The 26,228-nt window shown below is 26.3% G+C and overlaps 2 protein-coding genes across 2 annotated transcripts in view; both read left to right on the top strand.

Annotated features, from left to right (window-relative positions):
* LOC111637399 (F-box only protein 11-like) overlaps positions 1 to 26,228 on the top strand; it is a 109,847-nt gene that overhangs the window by 77,397 nt on the left and 6,222 nt on the right. Inside the window, exons 6-31 of the mRNA XM_023382877.1 lie at positions 161 to 290; positions 885 to 991; positions 1,065 to 1,176; positions 2,678 to 2,784; positions 5,190 to 5,327; positions 5,408 to 5,625; positions 5,712 to 5,797; positions 6,798 to 6,892; positions 6,973 to 7,099; positions 8,454 to 8,512; positions 9,295 to 9,424; positions 10,016 to 10,122; positions 10,196 to 10,307; positions 15,973 to 16,040; positions 16,115 to 16,299; positions 16,388 to 16,578; positions 16,656 to 16,781; positions 16,845 to 16,953; positions 17,181 to 17,331; positions 17,405 to 17,555; positions 20,591 to 20,699; positions 20,786 to 20,861; positions 21,384 to 21,651; positions 21,718 to 21,936; positions 23,078 to 23,186; positions 23,273 to 23,371. Coding sequence (XP_023238645.1) covers positions 161 to 290; positions 885 to 991; positions 1,065 to 1,176; positions 2,678 to 2,784; positions 5,190 to 5,327; positions 5,408 to 5,625; positions 5,712 to 5,797; positions 6,798 to 6,892; positions 6,973 to 7,099; positions 8,454 to 8,512; positions 9,295 to 9,424; positions 10,016 to 10,122; positions 10,196 to 10,307; positions 15,973 to 16,040; positions 16,115 to 16,299; positions 16,388 to 16,578; positions 16,656 to 16,781; positions 16,845 to 16,953; positions 17,181 to 17,331; positions 17,405 to 17,555; positions 20,591 to 20,699; positions 20,786 to 20,861; positions 21,384 to 21,651; positions 21,718 to 21,936; positions 23,078 to 23,186; positions 23,273 to 23,371 — 3,389 coding nt within the window. The remainder of the gene's footprint in view (positions 1 to 160; positions 291 to 884; positions 992 to 1,064; positions 1,177 to 2,677; positions 2,785 to 5,189; positions 5,328 to 5,407; positions 5,626 to 5,711; positions 5,798 to 6,797; positions 6,893 to 6,972; positions 7,100 to 8,453; positions 8,513 to 9,294; positions 9,425 to 10,015; positions 10,123 to 10,195; positions 10,308 to 15,972; positions 16,041 to 16,114; positions 16,300 to 16,387; positions 16,579 to 16,655; positions 16,782 to 16,844; positions 16,954 to 17,180; positions 17,332 to 17,404; positions 17,556 to 20,590; positions 20,700 to 20,785; positions 20,862 to 21,383; positions 21,652 to 21,717; positions 21,937 to 23,077; positions 23,187 to 23,272; positions 23,372 to 26,228) is intronic.
* Positions 15,922 to 17,224, top strand: LOC111637624 (calcitonin gene-related peptide type 1 receptor-like). The gene is made up of 6 exons (XM_023383157.1): positions 15,922 to 16,040; positions 16,115 to 16,299; positions 16,388 to 16,578; positions 16,656 to 16,781; positions 16,845 to 16,942; positions 17,010 to 17,224. Exons 1-6 carry the CDS (start codon positions 15,996 to 15,998, stop codon positions 17,130 to 17,132), a joined length of 768 nt encoding a protein of 255 aa, XP_023238925.1. The 5' UTR covers positions 15,922 to 15,995; the 3' UTR covers positions 17,133 to 17,224.

Genomic DNA, 26,228 nt, shown 5'->3' with positions numbered 1-26,228 from the left:
TTGCAAAATAAAAATTACAGAAAAACATGATAATTTTCCTAAATGGATAAGCTGTATTTTAAATTTAGAACTTGTTTAAACTTTAATCTTGAAATTATTTATTAAATCATTTCTTTATTCAGTTCATTATAAATAAAGTATATATTGTTTTTTATTGCAGTATTTTGACACAATTGAATCTGCTTTTGCATATTCTGAAGAATTAGAGAATCCTCTTATATTCATCCACACTGGTGTATATAAACATGACTATCTTATCATTGATACAAATGTAGCAATGATTGGGGCAGGTAATTATTAAAACATTTACAAAATATTTGTTTTAAAACATAAATACAGTCGATTCCGCTTAATAGCATGGCATTGGGACCGGAGCTTTTTGGAGCTACTAAACAAACATCCCAATAAGTTATGCTATTGAGATACAATATAATGAGTTATGTTGTGTGTCAATGCATGTTCTCACCAATAAAATAAACATCTGAGTGCAATAAAACCATTTTAATGACAAGAAATTATTTATGTACAAAAAAAAATCATTGCAGTACAACCTGGTTTGATGATTGATTGATTTTTTTTTTCTTTTACAACTGATAAAGGAAACCGGATGGAGGTTGCATATGGAAAAGCCGAAAATATCCAAATTTGTGTCTTTTTTGTTTAGTTTTCCAAGAAAAATACTGTGCTAGCAGGGCTACTAAGCGGCATTTTGGGGCCAGTAGGCAAAGTAAATTATTCTTGCATTATAGGATTTGATTCTTTTCTTGAATGTTTTGTCCTAATATGTGGCATGTTCTAATAACCGACCATGCTAATAACCGGAATCAACTGTAAAACTGAATCAATATTAGTAATGAATTTAATTGATTGTAATTTTATTACAGCTCCTGGAAATGTTGCAGATAATGTTATATTAGAGAGGGAGAGTGAATCTACTATTACATTTGTAGAAGGTGCAAAAGAAGCTTACTTGGGTTATGTCTCTCTAAAGGTAATACATATCCAAACTAGAAAGCAAAATGTTAAGATACAATGAAATTAATTTGTCATTCCTAATATTACAGTTTACACCAGATATCACATCATCTGTACCACATCATAAACATTATTGCTTAGAAGTTACAGAAAATTGTTCACCTACAATTGATCATTGTATTATTCGAAGTTCATCTGTTGGTATGTTTTTTTTCCTTGTGTTATATATAATAATAGGAATAGACAGAACAGTATTTCAGCAATATTTATAAGTAAAGTCCTAAATTTTATACCTATTTTTACTGCTTTCTTTAAAATTTAAAAAAAATTTTTAGTTTTTATTTTACTTTTATAAATCAGGATATGGACCATCCCAATTTATATAAATATATATATATATGAAAACATACAATTTTCTTAATACCTTTATTAGATGGTCTTATTTATTTTCATATTGTATGCTTCAAAGTCTTTGTAGTTTCAATCAACTTAAACTAGCAAACTTAGGAATATTTTATATTACTTAATTAACTATTTTTTCTTATTGTTAAGAAAAGATAGTTATTTATTTTTTTTTTATAATAAAAAGAACAATAGATATAAAACATAAAAGACTGTACTAGATGTCAATGGCCAAATTCAACTTATTACAGCCTATCTTCAAGCAATAGACTTATATGCAGAACTCTAAAATGACATACAAAAGAAAGATGTATGGCTTATTAAAAGAATCAAAAGGGCATACAGATACATAAGTGGCTAGATGTGGTACTTTTTGGCCTAGCTAGGTCCTTGTACCAAAAACCCAAAACCAATCAATCTGAAATATAAAAAAAATAATATAAAATTTTAATTTCTGTTTATTCAACTTATTCTTAACTAAGTACAAGAAAAAAGACTATATGTGAAACTAGTTATTCTTTCATTTTGTGACTTTCTTAATAATAGATAAATTTAATAAATTGATTAATAATAATAATAATAATGATGATGATAATCACTTCTGGTTGCAAGCTCTTGGCAAAGAAATATTATTTACATAGACATAACCAAGTAGCAAATATAATATACCAAGAGCTTGCAAACAAACACAAATTATTAGACATCCACGAACCATACTACAAATACATCCTACAGACAGTATTGGAAAACAACACACAAAATGTACTACGACAGAGCCATAATCACAGATAAAACAATTTACCACAACAGACCAGACATCACATTGACAAACACAATAAAATCACATATATAGACATAATCATTCCAAACATTCACAATGTACAAAACACATGCACTGAAAAAGTCAGTAAGTATACAGAACTTGCCCAGGAAATAAGGCATCTGTGGAGGATGGATAGGGTGGTTATTATACCTGTCATTCTCTCTTCTATAGGTGTCATACAGAAAGCCTTGGAACATTACAGTTGAATGAAACACATACATCATACTACAGAAGACCACTATATTGAATACATGTCATATTGTTAGGAAATTCCTGAATATTGACACACTTATTTAACTTTTGGTTACTATGTCATGACTCTTGTCCAGCATAGTACACAGTAACCAGTATCAACCAAGCATAATTTACATAACCCAACACAATAATAATAATTGAAAACTTCAAAGTTTATATGATGATTTTTTTAAGTCCATTTATTAACAGATGTTGACTTTTATCTTTTTTATTAAAATCTAGTTGGAGCAGCTGTGTGTGTAACAGGAGATAGGTCAGAACCAAACATCAGATATTGTGATATCAGTGATTGCGAAAATGTTGGACTGTATATCACAGATTATGCTCAGGTACTAGAATTGATACTTAAAAGTTTTTACTGTTATTAATGAAAAATGACATTAAAAAGTTTTGTTTATTTTCAAGTTATCTAAAAGCATAAATGTGGACTCATCAGCTTTGTTAATAAGATGATGATGATGATTCCACAATAGTATTATACTTTAAAAGCAATATCAGTTATAAAAAGATGCAGCATTTTCATATTCTTGCAATAGAAACAGTTCCAGGGGAAGTTATGGAAAATACAAAAATTCAGTGGAACCAAAAGGTTATTTCTACTGAAAATTTCAAAACTTAATCAAAATGTTTTTAGTGATGTCATAAATGTATCACTAACTTACAATAATAATAATATTTTTTCTTTGGCATATTTACGTTGTTATTGAGTAATGATACAATAGAACTTCAGTTATCCAATATCCAATTAACTGAAATTCCATATTATCTGAGGTGAACTTCTAAATGCATACACAACTTTTCTTAACCCTAAAAGACTTTCTAAAGAAAGTTTAAAATGATAACCTATATTACAAATGATTTGTTTCTATTACTTTTTTATTATTTAACTTCAACATGGGACAAACCATTCATATGAAAATGTAACTATAATAATATACATTTTTATTTAAAACTATTGCTTGTTTAAGCTTTATAATATGAAGTAAAAATACTGTTTTTAAGATTAAAATCACCAAGATATAAAAGAAGGCTTAAAAAGTAATATCATATAAATCTTTTATAACTTATTTGTAATTTTTAATATGAAGTGACCATAGACCATCTGTTTTAGCTGATGTAGCAGAGGTCCACATTACTTTGGATAATTGGGGTCCTACTATAATAATTTTTAGAGCTGAATGATTTCATATATAAAATTCTGTAAATAAAATTAGTTTAAAAATATTTCATATTGTATCTGAAATGAAAATTTAACAGAAATTTTTAAACTACTGTAGTTATAAGTACAGTAGGATTTGCTTATTGTAAAGAGCTCTTGAAACTTTGTGATAGTATGAATTAATATGAAACAAGTTCAGCTGGAAATAAATGATGGGAGGGCTGAAACATTTCTTAGGTGTACCAGAAAATAATTTTCTTTATTTTACAGGCACAAAATAGTCATGAAAACATTTAAATTTCTCTTGATTATAATGACCTAGGCTGTCTTACAGACAAGCATTCAGGGTTGACTTGCATTACTGCCATGTCATTGTTTCATGCATAGATGGCAAGTGCCTACGACATCATAACTTCCTCTTTTGGCAATTGTGGAAAACCTCCATGATGATTTTGGTGGCATCAGAACAGAAATTGATATGTACATTTGTGGCAAAAAAACTTATATGTGATTGCATGCACAAGATAGCAAATTTCCACCAAAGTTTTTTGAGGACTTATAATAATTGGAAAACATTTTTTTCAACCAAAATTTTTACACAGTTAAATGGATATCATGGAAGCACAGCTAAGTAAGTCAGTCAATTTGGTAAAAAAGTGACTGTGTGGAAAGTTGCCATTATTGCATGTGATTGCAGATTAATTGAAAATGTCATATACTTCAGTTAATCATCAGCTTTATGGAGCAGCTGAAATTTGTACAAGAATAAATGTAAATATTTATATAGGACTTGGTAGATTTGTTAAGTTTAGTAACTGCAACTGCTCAGACAATCTTATAATAGATGTCTTAGGTAAACATGGCTTGAAAATTTTTTTTCTAATTTCTTCTTTCATAATAATAATAATGAATATTGACTCCATTTATTGTGAAAAAAATTTAAATGCCACTTATAGCATGGCAGAATTGAAGGGAAATTCCTGTCATATATTGACACCAATTTTTTTTTGTAACTAACCAATTTAATTTCAGTCATTTCTGCAGTGACCTGAAGTTTCTCTTGTTTGTTTAACATTTGTACTGTGATTATTGTTGTCATCTACCTACACTTCTAAACTAAATAGTATTTTTAAACTTTCAAAAAATATTTTGTCAGAATCATAAAGCAGTTTTTTTTCATGTCTATTACATAAACTTATTATGATTTCTTTTAAAGAAAACAACTTTGAAAATTTAAAAGATTTTTAAAATAAACTTTTAAATTAAACAGGAATAAATCTAAATTTAAAATTATTATTCATTGCTGTCACTGAGTCCCTCATTAAATGAAGCTAAGTTCTTCTTATGGAAAAAATTCTCTGTTTTTATTTAGCAATATATATTAAAGAATGAAATTATTGAATGTCCTCAGAATTGCAACTATGAGTGTTATAAGTTGAAAGCAAAATTTGGATAATTATTCTTTGTGAATTAGATTAGATATAAAAACAAATATAAAATTATTTATTATATTAATTTATTGTATTATTTAAATGTTACATTAAAACAAGTAACAATTAATTTATAATATTTTAGGGTTTATATGAAGAAAATGAAATTAGCAGGAATGCACTTGCAGGTGTATGGGTAAAAAATCATGCCAATCCTATTATGAGAAGAAATCATATTCATCATGGACGTGATGTGGGAGTATTTACATTTGATAGTGGCTTGGTTAGAATTTTAAAATATATCTACATAATTTTATTATTATTTTTGAGAGTATTATCTTACAAACAATGCATTTTTCTTAGGGTTATTTTGAAGCAAATGATATACATAATAATAGAATTGCTGGTTTTGAAGTCAAAGCTAATGCAAATCCAACAGTAGTTCGTTGTGAAATTCACCATGGTCAAACAGGTGGTATATATGTACATGAAAATGGAAGAGGGCAGTTTATAGAAAACAAAATCCACTCAAATAATTTTGCAGGTGTTTGGATTACATCTCACAGCAATCCTACAATTAGGTAAGGATGTTATATGCATATATAAGATAAAAAATCAAATATTTATTTATGAGATAAATTTACATTGAATAAATTATGAATTTCAGACGAAATGAAATATATAATGGTCATCAAGGAGGTGTGTACATTTTTGGTGAAGGAAGAGGATTAATAGAACACAATAATATATACGGTAAGGTGTTAAAAATTTATTATTAATAGACACACACAATTTTTTAAACAGGAAATAAGATTACAAAAATGAGATGTGACATTGACAAAGGCCGAAAGATAACCTGGACACACACACACACACACACACACACAAAGAGTTATCATTGAAACATAAAACAAACTGCCTTTCATGTTACATTGTCAAAAAATACTTTTGATTTTAAGATTTCATTTGAAAGCAGTTTTTATAAACAACAATATTATCATCAAATTAATGGAAACAGAAATGGAAATCATTGGTAATAATCCTATATCTGTAGAGATCTTGTGAATCAAACTGTGTATGAATCAGTCTGAAAACATCTTTCTATATATATATACACACAGAAAATCTAAGAGAACTAGTAAAAGAGCACGGAATAATGAAATCAGTTTCAAAAGGTGGCTTAAAAATTTATTAAAATTTGAAATATTTAGCAATAGTATTAATCAAATTTAATAATCTTCCTATTTTGAAACCGTTTCTGTCTTTTTGTTTTGTTTCTATCACACGATGAAGTGCAGTACAGTATGGGCATGACATAAGGCTTTCCTTTACATCCTGTTTTTAAGCCAAGACATGTTTCGGGCATTTGCCTCTCTCCTCTGTTGGATTTTTTATTTTGAGCACCTAAACTTTACTTAATGTTCACTTCACTGCTCAATATCTGCTATGTAACATGAAAAAATGAAAAAGCCGACAGAGAAGGAGCTATATGCTTGAAATGTGTCTTTGCAAACAAAAAACTGGATTAAAAGCAGGAAGAAAGCCTTGTGTCAATTGTACTGCACTTCATTGTGTGATAGAAACCAAATTTAGTAATGTTTAGTACACTGCTTGGACAACGAAAGCATATAAAATAATTGTGTAAATATAAAAATATTTTAATTATAATATATTTTATATTAATAATACACTATATATTAATTACAGGTATGAACCATATAAATTTAAGTTTAATATTTATTTTTGTTTTTAGGCAATGCATTAGCTGGTATACAGATAAGAACAAACAGTGATCCAATAGTGCGATATAATAAAATTCATCATGGTCAACATGGTGGAATATATGTAGTAAGAACTCATAACTTATTTTAATTAATTTTCTTATTTATATTGTTAGCATAATAATATATAACCTTGTAATATAACAGCATGAAAAAGGTCAAGGTTTAATAGAAGAGAATGAGGTATATGCTAACACACTGGCGGGTGTGTGGATAACTACAGGAAGTATACCTGTTCTCAGAAGAAATCGCATTCACAGTGGGAAGCAAGTAAGTTTGAGTTGTATCTGATATAAAAAGTAGCAAATTAGCCTAGAGATAAGCAATTAAATGGCCATTTCTTGATAAATTTAATAATTATANGTTATGGAAAATACAAAAATTCAGTGGAACCAAAAGGTTATTTCTACTGAAAATTTGAAAACTTCATCAAAATGTTTTTAGTGATGTCATAAATGTATCACTAACTTACAATAATAATAATGTTTTTTCTTTGGCATATTTACGTTGTTATTGAGTAATGATACAATTTAGGAATATTTTATATTACTTAATTAACTATTTTTTCTTATTGTTAAGAAAAGATAGTTATTTATTTTTTTTTTATAATAAAAAGAACAATAGATATAAAACATAAAAGACTGTACTAGATGTCAATGGCCAAATTCAACTTATCACAGCCTATCTTCAAGCAATAGACTTATATGCAGAACTCTAAAATGACATACAAAAGAAAGATGTATGGCTTATTAAAAGAATCAAAAGGGCATACAGATACATAAGTGGCTAGATGTGGTACTTTTTGGCCTAGCTAGGTCCTTGTACCAAAAACCCAAAACCAATCAATCTGAAATATAAAAAAAATAATATAAAATTTTAATTTCTGTTTATTCAACTTATTCTTAACTAAGTACAAGAAAAAAGACTATATGTGAAACTAGTTATTCTTTCATTTTGTGACTTTCTTAATAATAGATAAATTTAATAAATTGATTAATAATAATAATAATAATAATCTTCTTCTTCTTAGAAGTATTTATTATCTGACTTTCACCTTTCTGTTAAATTATGTATGTCTCAAATCCAGATTAAAGGATTTTGACTCTCAGAAAGGAACAATTAGTTATTTAATTATTTATATAAAATTTCATAATGGAATTGAATTTTACTCTTTTTTCCTTTAATATTAATGTAAACTTTGATTCCATTTGTGAATTGTCATTATCTTCATAAGTCATGCAATCAAGTATAATATCTTTAGTATTGTGTTGGAGCTGACTTTGCACTAAATATTGGTTTTATTCAAATAATAGTCATGGCCAATAATTTTAAATTACATATTTTCTCTGTGGTTACTATGCAGATAAAGTATTTAAATGTGTTTGTGGAAGTTTGATTTTTAAAGCAGATTAAACTTGAACTGATGACTAGTATCTTTGTTTATAATTAGTATTACTCTGTATATACCAATAATAAAAAAATAATAATAATAAAAATACACCTCTCTTACATTACCCATTAGTGAGCTTTAGCAGTTGGTTGCTGGTTTGCACCTCACAAACAGATTGGTCACATTGAGTTTTTTGATTTTATTATGTCTAAATGTCTAACACTTAAATATGGTCCAGTTTCCAATAGAAAGCTTTCTCAGAAGGCAGATTATCCATGTATTGTATTGCCTTATTTTGTAAATTCAGTCCTACTGTATATTGTGCATTTTATGTATTTTATTTTTTTGTTAGTTTGTTTGTTAAATAAATAAGCCCTACCTACTGTAGTTTACTGTATTTATTTCACATTGTTTCCCTAAATTTTCAGAAATCTTCAAGTAGTAGATGTGACTACTGTTTGAAAGTAATTTCAAGCTTGTAAGGCAAGATTCTGTTATTATTTGAGGGTGACTATTATTCAGATAAAACCAGTACATTGGATAGTTACAAATATTGTTTTGACTTTATCTGTATTTATTTGATTGGTATTCATGAATCATGAGACCAAAATCTTTTTTTTAATTGACATTTATGAATACAATAATAATTGTAGAAACATAAATTTTACTAATAGCCAGAATATTATATTATATTAGAAAGAATAAAAATGATTTGTATACAATACAAATCATTCAGTAATGAATTTAAGTGAATTATTGAAAATTCAATTTTACAATGATAGTGAAGAGACTTACTGTTTCCATTTGATATGCAGTTTATCTTTTCATGTATAAATGATTAAATATGATCTACAGATATACTGATCAGATCATTGTTGAAAGATCATATGATTTATACATCAATTTTTCAATAAGAGATTTGCAAAATAAAAATTACAGAAAAACATGATAATTTTCCTAAATGGATAAGCTGTATTTTAAATTTAGAACTTGTTTAAACTTTAATCTTGAAATTATTTATTAAATCATTTCTTTATTCAGTTCATTATAAATAAAGTATATATTGTTTTTTATTGCAGTATTTTGACACAATTGAATCTGCTTTTGCATATTCTGAAGAATTAGAGAATCCTCTTATATTCATCCACACTGGTGTATATAAACATGACTATCTTATCATTGATACAAATGTAGCAATGATTGGGGCAGGTAATTATTAAAACATTTACAAAATATTTGTTTTAAAACATAAATACAGTCGATTCCGCTTAATAGCATGGCATTGGGACCGGAGCTTTTTGGAGCTACTAAACAAACATCCCAATAAGTTATGCTATTGAGATACAATATAATGAGTTATGTTGTGTGTCAATGCATGTTCTCACCAATAAAATAAACATCTGAGTGCAATAAAACCATTTTAATGACAAGAAATTATTTATGTACAAAAAAAAATCATTGCAGTACAACCTGGTTTGATGATTGATTTTTTTTTTTCTTTTACAACTGATAAAGGAAACCGGATGGAGGTTGCATATGGAAAAGCCGAAAATATCCAAATTTGTGTCTTTTTTGTTTAGTTTTCCAAGAAAAATACTGTGCTAGCAGGGCTACTAAGCGGCATTTCGGGGCCAGTAGGCAAAGTAAATTATTCTTGCATTATAGGATTTGATTCTTTTCTTGAATGTTTTGTCCTAATATGTGGCATGTTCTAATAATCGACCATGCTAATAACCGGAATCAACTGTAAAACTGAATCAATATTAGTAATGAATTTAATTGATTGTAATTTTATTACAGCTCCTGGAAATGTTGCAGATAATGTTATATTAGAGAGGGAGAGTGAATCTACTATTACATTTGTAGAAGGTGCAAAAGAAGCTTACTTGGGTTATGTCTCTCTAAAGGTAATACATATCCAAACTAGAAAGCAAAATGTTAAGATACAATGAAATTAATTTGTCATTCCTAATATTACAGTTTACACCAGATATCACATCATCTGTACCACATCATAAACATTATTGCTTAGAAGTTACAGAAAATTGTTCACCTACAATTGATCATTGTATTATTCGAAGTTCATCTGTTGGTATGTTTTTTTTCCTTGTGTTATATATAATAATAGGAATAGACAGAACAGTATTTCAGCAATATTTATAAGTAAAGTCCTAAATTTTATACCTATTTTTACTGCTTTCTTTAAAATTTAAAAAAAATTATCTGAATCCAGGAATTTTATATAAATTATTTCAACGCTAAAGAAGTCGAACAGGATAATTATATTTATCAACTGTATTGATTAAATTCATTAAATGGATAGTATCTGATGCGAAATCAACTTTTTATAGCTGAATAAGTTATTAAGCTTTTACAAAAGTATTTTAAGTAAACTGTAAGTATTTTTTCCATCTGAAATTTACAATAAATCGGAATTTTTCTGTCTTTAATACATAAAGAACTTAGCGACTAAATATTTATGCAATAACGTTAAGACGCATTGAAATGGAAACAGCAGAGATTTAAGGAAATGATTTTTATTATTACACGAAAGAAAATTTATATATACAGAAAAGAAGTCTTATTAATAAATTGTTCAAAAATTAATTATTAACACTCGAAAATGATTAGAAAGTGTACAAACTTTTTTACATGATCAGAAAAAAGGTCATCTGCCAAACTTATTACTAAAAACTGGAAAATCTTAAATCATTATATCCAAACATATATTTTTACTTTTATTATTAGGCTATATATTGTCATATATTTGATACAATATGAAACAATTTAGCATACTTAAAGCTGCATAATACATTATGCTAAATTGAATGTTATTAAATATAACAGAAACTATAAATTCATCTTAGCTTTTCTAGTATTAAAGGATATATTTCAGGATTCTTGATACTATCCGAATACTCCAAAAAAGAAAAGTTATAAGATTACAACTGAAGTAAATATAACTATATGGAATATATAAATTGTAAATTTGAGAAGTGTTAAAATCTCAACTTAAATATTTCATTGTTTTTTAGAGTTTTGACGAAATTATAATAACACGATTTTTTAATTAGAAAAATCAAGATAAAATTGTTAATATCGTGTAAATTTTGAATATAATTGTTTAAAATTATATAAATAAAGACATTTTATCAAATTATAAAGAAACAAATTCTAAAACATCCAGAATTAAATATATTTTTGTAAAACAAATTGTAAAAATACAAAATATTAAAGACTTATAAGAATAAATGTATTGTAGTCTTCTTTGTCGTCCTTTTCACAATCACAGGAACATATTTAAATATATATTTATATTATTTATATATTTTATATATAAATATTTATTTATTACATTATTATATTACTATTTATATTATAAAAATATTTGAATATCCACGCTAAAAATTAAAAATTATTTCCTACATTAAAAATAGTTTATATTAAATAAAATTAAAACACTATTTTATTTGATTATTATAAAAAAAAATCTTTTATTTATTTTTATAATGATAAATTAGTCTTTAAGATTTAGTTGCCTTACAAACTTAGAAAAATAGGAATGTTAAAAGTTACATTGCTGCAGGCTTATATTGTTTCTAATAAAACAGATATTTTAATACTCGATATGTATATGTAGCATTAACACATTTATATCAAAATCGATAGCACTTAATTTACGAGAAATTCCATTGATTCGTTTTTTCTATCTCCTTTTGATTTACTTTCCGACGCGCTCCTATCCAGCTGTTGGTGGATGTTCCATTAGATACGTCGCGTTATAAGCTATTGTGCAATTTCAAAAGGGATTAGAAGTGGAGAAACTTTAATGATTAGATTGATAAATTGTCATCATTCGATGCCTTATTGCAATTTTGATATTATTAAAGTCACTTTTTGAAAGTAAACTAACTCCATATTGTTATACGAGTAGACAGTTGGAATAATTAAAGTTACTTTAATCGCTTTAGGCAACTTTTGGAAATGAAGGTATTTAATAATAGACAAGCACAACTATTGATAATATGAGTCTGTTTTCTATTAAAAAATTGTGTAAGTATTGAATAGGTTTCGGTAAAATTTCTTTAAACAAAGAAAAATAAAAAATAACGATATTTACTCTGTATGTTCGTAATCTTCATAACAATGAAAATAACTATCTGAAATTGATATGACATTACAAAGAAAAGAAAACCATTTATAAATTTATTTTATAAAAATATAACTAAATTTTTTGTTGTGATTGATACTGAAGAAAGACAAAAGTCTACACAGGATAAAAGGGAAGAGAAGAAAGAAGGAAAAAGATAGATCAAAGCAAGAAGGAAGTACTAGGGATAACCTAAATCAGATATTAAAAAGAGGTAGAAACACAAAAAGTGTATTAATGTAACTACTAAATATATTTTAATAAAAATTGATAAATTATCTCGCTATAATTGTAAGTCTTAAACTAAAATTTTTATTTCAGTAAATAAATTTTTATAATTTTCTAAAATAAAAATAAAAATTTATATGTATATGTATTTCGTATACTGAATTAATGGAAATTAGAAACATTTATTATGTTTTAGATATTATCAACTGTTCATTAAGTATAGAAATTTACTTATTACAGATGTAATGAAGCACAGAATAATTCAAAATTGTATGAAAAATAAATAACACTCAAACTAAAGAATTTTATATCGGCCATTAATCAGATTTAAAAAAATGTTTTTGTCCTAAATAGGATCGAACAATATTACTGAAAGCAAAAACATCATAAATGCCACTTTCATAATAAATGCATTCATCACACATACAAAGAGAATATATAGTCCATTCTATTTGTACAAACCTTTTATTTTACTCCAAAAATGATGAAAATTAATGCAATATAACATTTAAGAAATGACTGATTAATTAACAAATAACTATTGAAATATAAAACAATTATCTTTTTTAGGGAAGATGTGTATAAAAACTTCCCAAAAACTTTAAAATTCCAAATATATAACTTATATATAATAGCGTAATAATACATTATTTTATTTTATTTTTAATATTTCAAGTCATTTTTTATGAATAAATTTAAATTGATTTTAAGAAGCGTATTATTATTAAATTAAAAAATTCTTTAGCAGTAAAAAATAAGCGAAGAAAATTCTATTCTTCTTCTTCCCTTTCTTCAAATTATATTCATTTAAAAGAAGTATTTAACACTCAATTTGAAATTTTTCAAGTATTTCAGTTTTAATAAATTAAATCCTTTCATTTAAATAAAATAAAAATTAACTTAGGTATTTTCTTTACAAAAAAAATATTCAATATTAAAATTTATTATTTTTGTATTAACTATTTAAAAATTTTTGATTAGAATTTAAGTAATTTGTTAATTTTAAAGTTAATTTAATTTATTATGTACGCGATATTATACTTAACTTATACAGTATTTAAAAATCTACTTTGGTATTTAATTATTAATTTTTTTAAATTTGATTTTAATGAAAAATTTTATTTAAAAGATTAATATTCTCCTTTTTAAATTAAAAAAAATTAAATCTGTATAAGATTAAAACATTCTTATGTTGAATATATTATTAATTTATTTACTTTTAATATTTTTTACATATTATCGACTGAATAAATTTTTTAAAAATCAATGTTTGCAATCTTTAATATAAAAATAAATTTTTGAATGACATTCATTTTTTATTATTTAATTTTCATGATATAATTGCTATTAATGTAATCAAATTAATGTTCCAAGACTGATTAAATTTAACGATTATTTAAAACGATGTTAAAAGACAAGAATCTTTTTTTAACGTTAGGTTAATTTATAGGAACATTAATTTTTATTAAATTCATCCTGCAAATGAAGTGTAATTTAACATAATGAGAATAAATAACGAAATATAGCTTATATATATATATATATTTTTTTTTATGGTTAAGAATAACGCGAAAACACATATTACATCTTAGAATCTGTGATCGAAAATTAAATTAATGAGATAATCTCTCTCAATTAAGAGAATACAGTTGAAATTACGAGTACAGTAAACACCCGCTAACTGGAACAATTTTTTTTCAAAATATTGTACTGTACAAATAATTTAAGATTTCTTGGCAATAGAAATATTATAATTAACAGCTGTTTTGATATCTAGAGGTGTTTGCGATACTTTAGGCTATATTATTTCACTAACACTGTATATTGCTGTATACAGTACGATCATAAAAATTTTTGAGCTTAGCTCCCCGTAAAAATAAATTTAGTAGTATAACTTATTAAAGCTCAGTAAAACTTCTGTAAAAAAATCCATCGTATAAATTGATATATTGTATTGATATATCTATCTCCTCGCTGTTTTCCACGTCGTTTCGTTAACTGTGACTTTCGTAAACTCGGATGACCTTTAACCAATATTAATTTAACTTAGCGAGAGTTTAATGTATTTAAAATTAAATTAATGTGATATACTCACAATTAATAGAATTCAATTGAAATATACAAGTATTTGAAATGTTCAAGTCGTGAATTTTTGACGACCTAAAAAATCATGTGGGCGATCTGCCAAGAGGTAATGCTCCCGGGAGTTGCCTTTCAGGAGTAGTTTCAATGGGAATAGACGCCTATTTAAGTGTTAATAAACACGTGAAGAAAACGCGAAACTCCACGCGGTCAGTTCTTTAGTCTGGCGCGAATCAGCCACCAGCAACCCGAGTTCTTTTTTATCCACTCGGTTACCGATAGATTTAGTTTTTAGGATTTTCAATATTTTAAAAGCTTTAAAAGAATTTTTATAAGCCTTATAAAGCATTCATTAGGTTTAAATTTTTATATAAATTGAACATTTTTATTTAGAAATTTCTGAATAAAAACGTAGTTATTTCACATAGGATTTAATTCGGGACTGTAAATATTAAATTTTAATTGTATTTTTCCAGTTAATATTAATATTTAGAAAACTAAGATTTAGTTACAATTTAATCATGAAAGCAATTCATTATTTCTATAATTAAATAATTCTGTTATAGACAACATTATAAAGAATTTTTTAAAATAAATTAATATAAATTAAAAATTTCAGTTAAAAATTATTTAATCAAATTAAATTAAACTTTAAAATATCTTTAATTGTTTCAATTATTAGTTTTAAATCAATAAGACTGCGGAAGATGAACTAAAAAATTAATTACCAAATATAAAATACAAAAGTTTTAATTAAAAATTAACGTAACTAATCACTTCATTATCAAATTTTGATTTTCCTTCTTAAGAAGCAATTGAGATCGTTTTTAAAATTATGTTGCTTATTTCTGGTTAAAAGATTGCCAAATTTTTAATTGGAAATGATCGATATATTTTTCTAATTGTGTTGATTGATCTATCATATAAGTTATGATTAATGATATCATTGTATCCTAAGTAAAAAATTATTTTAAATAAATAGGCCTTGCTTCAGATATTAGAATCTATTTTTGCAGTGAGAATTTTGTATGTCGAACTCTATATTTGTAAAGATTATTCTTGAATGACGTAATATTGATTAATTTGTCACAACCTTCTGATCTCCTAAGGTGCAATTTTGGATCGTTTCCAATTACCATTTGGAAAAAATCATTTCTACTTTTGTAAATAGCATAAAAGTTATTTGTTGGTGAATTAAGTTTTTGGAGGAAATATGTTCTTAAAAAATTGCTTTATATTTTAGGAACAAAAATATATTTCATTTACATCTTCATAAGTGAAATATTTACTTATAAAGTATCGATTAACGACGTTTCAAAAATGGTATTTTCGGCTTTGTTGACGATAACTGTATTAAGTACCCAAGTAAGTAAAGTACATAAATTACTTTTTATATGAAGTAAAATAAATAAATGATATTAAACTATTTTTAAAACTAGCAATCAGAAAATTATACAAGTTATATAGAGGATTATAATGAGTCGACTGCCTCATTAACATCGATTTTATGTCGAAGTGAAAGAGGTGTTTCTTTGCCATTTGACATCTACAGAAGAGACACGTGTGCTCGATGCTATAATTATCTTCCATCATGGGCCTTTGTTGATACTGAATGGAGATTTATGTAAACAGTAATTTAATTAAAATAAATAAAAACTATAAAATGAAGATTAACTTAGTTAACTTCTAAATCTAAATTATATTTCTTTTAGTTATAATTATCGCACCGGTGCACTGAAAGATCCAAGGTCAAATATAAGTTACTTAATAGATCCCGGGAATTCGTCTCATCCCATATTTGATACGTTTAAAAATAAAGTATTTGTCTCAAAATGGATAGAATGTTGTCGTGCCGCTGTTGCATGCTGTCAGAAAATGATGAAGGATCCCATTCCTGTAAATGGTAAGAGGAACTTACAATTGTAAAGAATTTAAATTTATAAATTAATGTATGAAATAACTTGTGCGCTTTAATTAAAGAAACTCTTTATTGCCCGAGAACATGGGATGGTTGGCAATGTTGGACAGATACTCCTTCGGGACAAGTTGCAAAATCTGTTTGTCAAGAGCATATATACTTCTCTAGCGAGCCGCCATCGTGTCCAAGTAAAAGTTAATAGTGTTTGCAATTTATTTAAATTAGCAAATTAACTGTATGTAATTTTTTAGGATACGCTATCAAAACTTGTATGCCAAATGGGAAATGGTACTTACGCAATTTTTATAAAACTGAATGGACTAATTACAACGAATGTGGAAGAGTTCAGGTAGATATTGCGTAAATTCTGAGAATACTTATTCAGAAATTGACATATTTATTATATTTTTATTTAGGGAATACTACGACTTCAATATTTTCACATAGCGACATACTGTATATCAATATTTTTCTTAATACCGGCTATATTCATTTTTATCATATATAAGTATGTTTATCAAAATAATATTTATTATTAACATTTTTAAATAAATTTTTATACTAAATCTATTTATAATGTTTTAAAGACAACTGCAAGTATATCGCATTACCATGCATAAAAATCTCTTTGCTTCGCTACTCTTAAATGGAATCTTTGTCGTTCTCTTTAAATCGATTGTCATGCTTGATGAACTCGATAATTTCGATAATACAACTACAATTTTGGATCAAAATGGAGTAAATTTTATTAAAAATTATCATACTTACTGTTTCAAATTTTATTTTATTCATTGACATATTTTGATTCCAGCCGGGATGCAAATTTCTCTTTATCATAACTAAATATTTACGAATGACTAATTACATGTGGATGTTCTGCGAAGGATTATACTTACATCGATTGATTGCAGCAGCATTTGCAGAGCAGGAAAGTCTTGTGCTTTTTTATGTCATAGGCTGGGGTAAGTACTGTACAGTACCTCTGAAACATTTATAATTATTTAACTATTTTCTTCTATTTTTTTAAACATTTATTTACTTTCAATCTTAAATTTTTCAGTATTTCCTATCATACCTGTTGCCATTTATGCTTTCCTGAGAGAAACGTTTGCCAACGAACAGTAAGAGTTTTAATTACTAAGTTTTATTAAATTAAATATCTATTCATTAATTACAGTGAATAGATTGTAAATTATCTCTGTAGAATGCGTTTACCCAAAGATAACTTTATGAGTGTTATTTTAATTTAAAACTTGGCGTTTTAAAGAATATCTTCTCGTCTTTCAAACTATTTTAATTTTCCTTTAAAGTATTTCTTTGTTCAAGTTTGTGAAAACAACTTTTATTGTTTTTTTATGTTTATTTAGATATTCATTTTAAAATTCCTTCAAGTTTGTAGCTTGTATGTTGTTTTAAATTACGATTATATGAATTAATTTTTAAAACTAAAGAAAAAAAAATACAGACTATATTTTACAGATAATAAAAAGATAAAAAGTAATTTATTTTATTGTTTATTATTTTCGTCATTCATAGAAAGAACTTACAGTTACATTCTTGAAAAAAATTATGCTAATGCTTTATTTTTTCCTTCTTAGCAAATTTGCATTCCATTTAATTTAAATATTAAGATATGATTTAATTAATAGACTATGTTACTAAAGTAAACGTTGAATCAGAAGCAATGAATACGAACAGGCAACTATTTTATTTATTATGCTGAAGAATCAATGTTGCTGAGTGGAATGTAATATAAAATTCAGCAAATAGTTTTATCTAAAATCCTCTACTGTATAAAAATTTAAATTAAGTTTTATAAAATAATAATAATAATTAAAACATTTTACTATATAATCTAAGAATTTAAATTTACAAAGAGAAAAATGAAATCGTTATATTTTAATTATTTCGTCTTATATTCAATACGTTAATTATATTAATATATCATTATAATGCTTTATTTGTTTATATTACAAGGTAGAGTAATGCAATAGAATAAATGCCTCCATTAAAAATACAATACAAGAGAGTTATAATTCTTCTTTATTATAATAAGTTCAATAAACCGAAAAAGTTTCTTTAGTTCTCTTTTAAATGGCGTTTATTATAAATCTCTTATTATTTATTTTATTAAGGTAAAAATTAATAATATTCTCGTGTAAATTTGAATTTCTATGAAATACCTTGGTTGTGGAAATTTATGAAAAATTCACCGTATTTATTCAATATTCGAAACTTTTTCTTTCCTACAACATAGAAATCGTGTTGACTGAATATTCATTGTATATTTAAGTAGGCTAAAATGTTTCTTCACAAAACTTTCAATGTTAGAAAAATCTTTATTAAGTAGAGTCAAGCAGACTAATTTAATACTTTATCTTGTGTTTTATTTGCTTACGATTTTCAGTTGTTTTCTCTAGTAAACTACTGAAACTGACTTATTGCTTCCAAGAAGAAAGAAATTAAAAGAAAGAATTTGATTTTGGCAGTTTCTAGTTAGCTATTGAAAGAAATTTTGTTATTGTGTTTACTTTCTATTTTGATAGTATTGTAACTTACAGAATTTTTTTCTATTATAATATGTTTACAAAATAATATTTTTGCAACTAACTTAGTTTGAAATTTTTTTTAAATTATCAAATCGTTCAATCTAAATATTTACTGAAAACAAGTTTGAATTAGTTATTTAAATCTTTATTTAAAATATTTAATATTTAAATCTATTATTGAAATATTATTAAATCGGATTGATGGATAAGGCAATGTAAATATGGGCGATGTGCCAAGGTCCCTCATATGAAGGCTTTTTTTTTTTAAATAAGAAACTGTTCCCTATTTAGATATTAGACAAGTGAAGAAATCCGGAAAACTCCACGCGGCCAGTCCGTTGGTGAGGTGTAAACTCACAACAACTACAAGTATTTGGTGGTTTTATTCACTTGGCCATTGGTGGATAAATATTATTATAACTTTTCTATTATAAAATGTTAACATTGACGATTATCAATAAGAAAAATATGTAAAAGTAAAAAAATGGTTTCGTTCTGATGGTTTTCATTTACTACTAATTTAACGTCTGTAAAAATGATTATTTCAACAAATGCAAATTCCTCCCAATTAGTTGAGTCTATAATCAGAATGAGAAGACTGAAGAGTTTCTGCCTTCAGTTTTTCTTTCTTTAATTTGGTTAAATAATTTATTACATTAAAATATTTTATGAGTTTCGAACAAAAACTAGTTGAAACTTTATTTAATTCAATGTGTCTCAAGTAAAGAAAACTAAAACTCGGATTAAATGGATCGAAATAACATGACTTGGATCTTGTTTTATTCTAAAAAAATTTCTGTTATTTGTATTCGCATACTATCCTATGTTTTTGCTCCCTATTACATTTNAAGTATAATTTTTTATTGTTTTTATATTTTTCAATATATTTATTTTGTTTGTACAAAATAAAAAAATAATTTTTAACGATACAATAGTCTTCGTTAGGCTTAACATCGACGAAAATTCAATGCAAAGCGACATGCAACGGAGAAAAATTTCAACATGGGATAGGTTAATATATTTTTTCGTACATAATCGGTTATCTAAAATATCGATTTTCCGAACAACCCCAGTCCCAATTGATTCGGATAACCAACACTCTACTGTATTCCTATCTGTTGATTGAACAGCTGAACTTGTTAAGTAGCAAGCATACATTACAATATATATCACCTCCTTGTTAATCAGAAATATTAACGAGGAAAACATTTTAATATACTTGATTATTAATATTTGTTTTTTGTAATATGGAAAACATATATGCATTTTATGTAAAAGAAAATATTTCACTGATAACATGGCTTAATTATTAAAAATTATCTAACAAACCAGATATCTTTTAATCTCAAATAAAATTACAATGATTTATTTTACATTAGAAAATTAGTTTTTTTTAATTCCTGGAAAGTTTTTTAATATTGATTTATTAAATATGTAAATAATTCTAGGCAATAGAATATTTGACAACCATAATGCTGTCGAGAAAGCAGTAAACAGTGGACAATGCTTGTACAAAATATCCAGCTATACAAGTTTTCCAATGCATGATTTTTATAGGTAAGCAACTTATTTTACCTTGTACAACTAACATATTTATATAATTTGCTTTACTTTAGAAATAATAATAATTTTAATATTTACAGATGTCGTACATGTAATACAACAGACAGAAATGCAATTTGTGTTAATTGTATTAAAACATGCCATGCTGGTCATGATGTTGAATTCATTAGGCATGACAGGTACTGTTTCTTAATGTTGTCATTATAAAAACTATTATTTTTTTAATATTATATATGTAATTCTTGAAATTTAAATTATATATATCAGCTTATCACGGAAATAAGGCTAATGAAGTATAGTATTTTTTCATTTTTGTTTATTTTTAACATTTTTACTACAAAAAATGATCATGGTTATGTTCCAAAGTTCAGTTCTAATTCATTATTTAGTTTATTAGAGAATAGAAATTATTTTAACATTTTTGTATTCAAGAATGATTTGTCACAAAAATCATAATTTGATATAGCCAAAATAATTTAAAATTTTCTCAGGTGTTTTGCTTCTTCCATCATATACACATCTATTTGTGAAATAGTTTTCACAAATACATTGATGATGATAATTTTATCTTTATAATAAGCTTCAAACATATCAGAGTAATTCGTTATGAATACCTAGGTAAATTATGCCTATACTAGAAATGAAAAATATAAAGCATGTCTATAATTTATAGATAGGTATATATTTATAAGTTTCAATAAATTTTTTCACAAATTTTATTTCAGGACAGGAAGTAATCCTGTCATCCGAAGAAACAAAATTTGGGGAGGACAAAATGGAGGCGTTTTAGTTTATAATGGGGGTTTGGGAATTCTAGAACAGAATGAAATATTTGACAATGCAATGGCAGGAGTTTGGATCAAAACAGACAGCAATCCAACTTTGAGGAGGAATAAAATATATGATGGTCGAGATGGAGGAGTGTGTATTTTTAATGGTGGAAAAGGTAAAAAATTTTAATAAAATTTAAATGAATAAACAGCTATGATAAAAGATTACTTTTGATTTAAAGGTATTTTAGAAGAGAATGATATTTTTCGTAATGCACAAGCTGGAGTTCTGATTAGCACTCAGAGCCATCCATTACTCAGGCGTAACAGAATATTTGATGGTTTAGCAGCAGGAGTAGAAATTACAAACAATGCAACGGCTACATTAGAGTACAATCAGATATTTAATAATAGATTTGGTGGTCTTTGTTTAGCTAGTGGAGTCCAACCAATTTTAAAAGGTATTTATATAAATGATAAATTTATCATTAATTAACATCAAAACATTTATTTTTCTTTCTTTTTATTATATTAGTTGTTAATTGAATTTACAATAAACATTTTTAAAAAACACTAATGAAAGAATATTAAAAGTACAGAATGAAAATCATCAAATAAATGTTTAATAGGTTTGCTTCATTTATGTTACTCTGGTTATCATAATAAAAAATGATGATGATAATAATAATAATAAACTACGTTTGTGCTTAATTAAATATTTTTTTAGAATAATTCTTTTTATTATACCCAAATGTTTTCATATGTATTTCCTAACAGGTTTCCAAATAAATCAGGTTTCTTTTTTCTATAAATCAGTAGTATTTTAGAAAATGAAATGAGTTATGAAAAGCCACTATCTACTATACAAATATATATTTTTAAATTCAGAAATAATACCATAACATTCAAGTCTTATGCATTNCAGTGCTGTGGCGCTGTAATCTTTGGCTATGTCTTCGGCTACTCAAATATTTTACGTTTTTGATACTAAATTAACTTCTGAAGTATAATTTTTTATTGTTTTTATATTTTTCAATATATTTATTTTGTTTGTACAAAATAAAAAAATAATTTTTAACGATACAATAGTCTTCGTTAGGCTTAACATCGACGAAAATTCAATGCAAAGCGACATGCAACGGAGAAAAATTTCAACATGGGATAGGTTAATATATTTTTTCGTACATAATCGGTTATCTAAAATATCGATTTTCCGAACAACCCCAGTCCCAATTGATTCGGATAACCAACACTCTACTGTATTCCTATCTGTTGATTGAACAGCTGAACTTGTTAAGTAGCAAGCATACATTACAATATATATCACCTCCTTGTTAATCAGAAATATTAACGAGGAAAACATTTTAATATACTTGATTATTAATATTTGTTTTTTGTAATATGGAAAACATACATGCATTTTATGTAAAAGAAAATATTTCACTGATAACATGGCTTAATTATTAAAAATTATCTAACAAACCAGATATCTTTTAATCTCAAATAAAATTACAATGATTTATTTTACATTAGAAAATTAGTTTTTTTTAATTCCTGGAAAGTTTTTTAATATTGATTTATTAAATATGTAAATAATTCTAGGCAATAGAATATTTGACAACCATAATGCTGTCGAGAAAGCAGTAAACAGTGGACAATGCTTGTACAAAATATCCAGCTATACAAGTTTTCCAATGCATGATTTTTATAGGTAAGCAACTTATTTTACCTTGTACAACTAACATATTTATATAATTTGCTTTACTTTAGAAATAATAATAATTTTAATATTTACAGATGTCGTACATGTAATACAACAGACAGAAATGCAATTTGTGTTAATTGTATTAAAACATGCCATGCTGGTCATGATGTTGAATTCATTAGGCATGACAGGTACTGTTTCTTAATGTTGTCATTATAAAAACTATTATTTTTATTTCATATTATTAATCTAAAAAACTCTTAAATATTATAACAAAATATTTTTAGTTACAGGATACCGTATTATTGTTAAGCAGGTTATACAGTTAAAAAGTATAATACAGTTAAAAAAATAAAAATGATCAATAAAAAAACATTTATTACAAGAATTGATTGCAGATTAAATTTAAATAACAATTTAATATTAATTTTATTAAAAATAAATATATGAAGCATGTAATATTTCTGAAATGGTATATAAATGAATGCCATATAATTATCATTATTATTTATAACATAAAAATACAATAATCTGGTTTTATTTGGTAGTAGTAATTCAATGAAAAAAATGATTTCAACAACATTGGAACAATATTCAAATTAGTACAGAAACTTTCACATAATTGCATTAAAAAAATAGATGTTATTTTTATACAATGATAGCTAGGCCAAATATCAAAATTAATAATTTTTAACATTGATTTAAATTGTCACAATTTTTTGTTTTTAATGTTAGGATTATTTATTTTAATGACTATATTGTAATATTATAGATTAGATGCTATATTTTTTGACAATTATAATTTAGTAGTCAAATTTTTAAACATTAGACATATAGAAGAATAACAATAAAAATCAAAATTTATGAAAGAAATGTGACATAAATTCTACAAAGCAGATACAAATACAGAAGCCAAATTTCTTTTTCATGGTAACATTTTAAAATTTCTCAGTTTAATTAATAATTCTTTGATATTAAATGTAAATTTATCATTAGCATATGATTTAAAGGAGGATGTTCAGTTCTATAATAAAAACTAGTAATGAAAAATATAAAGCATGTCTATAATNGGGTCTTTGCTGTCAGACGTTAATGCATATGGATCTTGCTTGCACAGATCATAAGACACTGAATTATCGTGAATACTATACTGTACAGTTTTATAAGGCCAAGTTGAAAGATAATTTACTGCAAAGTTTTGTGCCTGTCATTTTGATCAGTTTGTCAGCTTAGTAGCTTGGACTGCAGCTTTCTTCACTCATATTTTTGAAAACAAACTGTAAACTGTTTTGTAACAACTCGATAGGATATACATTATTACCATATATCTCAGTGAACCAACAATAGATTTTGGTCAAGAGCATGTCATTAACCATTAGTGGGAGCTGCACCTGAGTGGATTACCTTGTAGTTTTCACATCACATTTGATATCACTTGCACTTATCTGTTATGTTGGATCATTTAAATTTGTTAGTGTTTACCTCACCAGTGAATGATGGTGAGGACATGAGGAGCAGGATTTTGTGTGCAGCAAACAGTCCATGGTACTTTTAGGATCTTTGAATGAGTTTGACAATGGTTTACCATTCTGAGCTTTGTTTACATGTCATTGATGGCTTTGAGAACTTCCTGTAATTATACAGATTTAACATCTACCTCTAATACCAAATTACTTAATCAGACTATTATTAATAATTAGAAATTAACTATGGCTATCATTTGGTTTATTTATTGTGACTTTGTTACAATTCTCTGAAAATTTTATGTAATCATTTGTTGTTAATAATTGATATACTGTTGAAGAACTGAAAAATTATATAAAATTATGAACTTAAATTCTGAGAATATTTCTATTTTCATTAAAAAAACAGATTATAGGAATGGTGTTTTATTTTTATAAGAATGAAAACACAACAGAAACATAACCATTTTGTTAAGAATAAATCAACATGTTTTATTAAAAAATGCTTTAAAAAGTTAGCTTTTATATTTGTTTAATAAGTGTCATTCATTTATCGTTTTCTTTCATTTTAAATAAAAAACAGTAGAGCGTCGATTATCCGAATCAATTGGGGACTCGAGTTGTTCGGAAAATTGATTTTTTGGATAATCAATTATGTATGAAAAAATACATTATTAATATAGTATATTACCGTGTTTCCCCAAAAATAAGACCTACCATAGGTTTTGCTGAATTGCTAAATATAAGGCCTCCCCCCGAAAGTAAGACCTAGCAAAGTTTTTTTTTACTCGTAACGGTCATCGACAGATGGTTGAAAGTGGCCGTTGGCTTTTTCAAAGTACAGCCACTGATTGATCAGCAGATAATCACGCCACACGGCATGATTTGCATAAAACTATGGCTTGGGAATCAAAATTTGCATAATGTTACGGCTGGTGATCGCTAATTGGTCGGCCAGGAATCACACCACATGACATTTGCATAGTGCTACAGTTCAGTAAGCACTAATTGGTCATCGAGTCCGATGTCGACGTTATAAAAAAGTTAAGTTGAAGCGAGAATGGGAAGTCCACTCCAGCACGGGAACTTTGTAAGTTCACTACTGAGGCCTGATTGTAAGGCAATCAATGGCCTAGCCCAGGGGTCGGCAACCTTTTGAGTCGGAAGAGCCAAAAATTACAATTTACAAAATTTCAAAGTTTTTAAAGAGCCACAAAATTTTTTCTTGCCAACAAAAAATAGTACTTGCATAAATAAAGTTTTTCGATAAAAAAAAACGAATCTATTTATTCAGAATTGTCTTGCGTCGAAAGCGAATTAAACCTCATAGAAACATCCGACGACAGCGTCATTCGAGAGCTTCCGATGGACTGACGACAGTGACGACGCGTGTCACGGGGGAGGGGTGCAATGAAAAGCGAGTACAAGTGGCTGAGAGATAGAATCAGTGCCGAATCCTCGTTAATCGATTCAGAACGATTTTTAAATGTTTTTTTTGATAAAATAAATAATATTTGCATATGGAACTAAAGAGCCGCAGATTCGCATCCAAAGAGCCGCATGTGGCTCGCGAGCCGCAGGTTGC

The sequence above is a fragment of the Centruroides sculpturatus genome, unplaced genomic scaffold (assembly GCF_000671375.1).
Source record: "Centruroides sculpturatus isolate CEXI.00-Female unplaced genomic scaffold, Cexi_2.0 scaffold53, whole genome shotgun sequence".
NCBI classification, from domain to species: domain Eukaryota; kingdom Metazoa; phylum Arthropoda; class Arachnida; order Scorpiones; family Buthidae; genus Centruroides; species Centruroides sculpturatus.
This window is presented reverse-complemented; position numbering and strand designations above follow the sequence as displayed.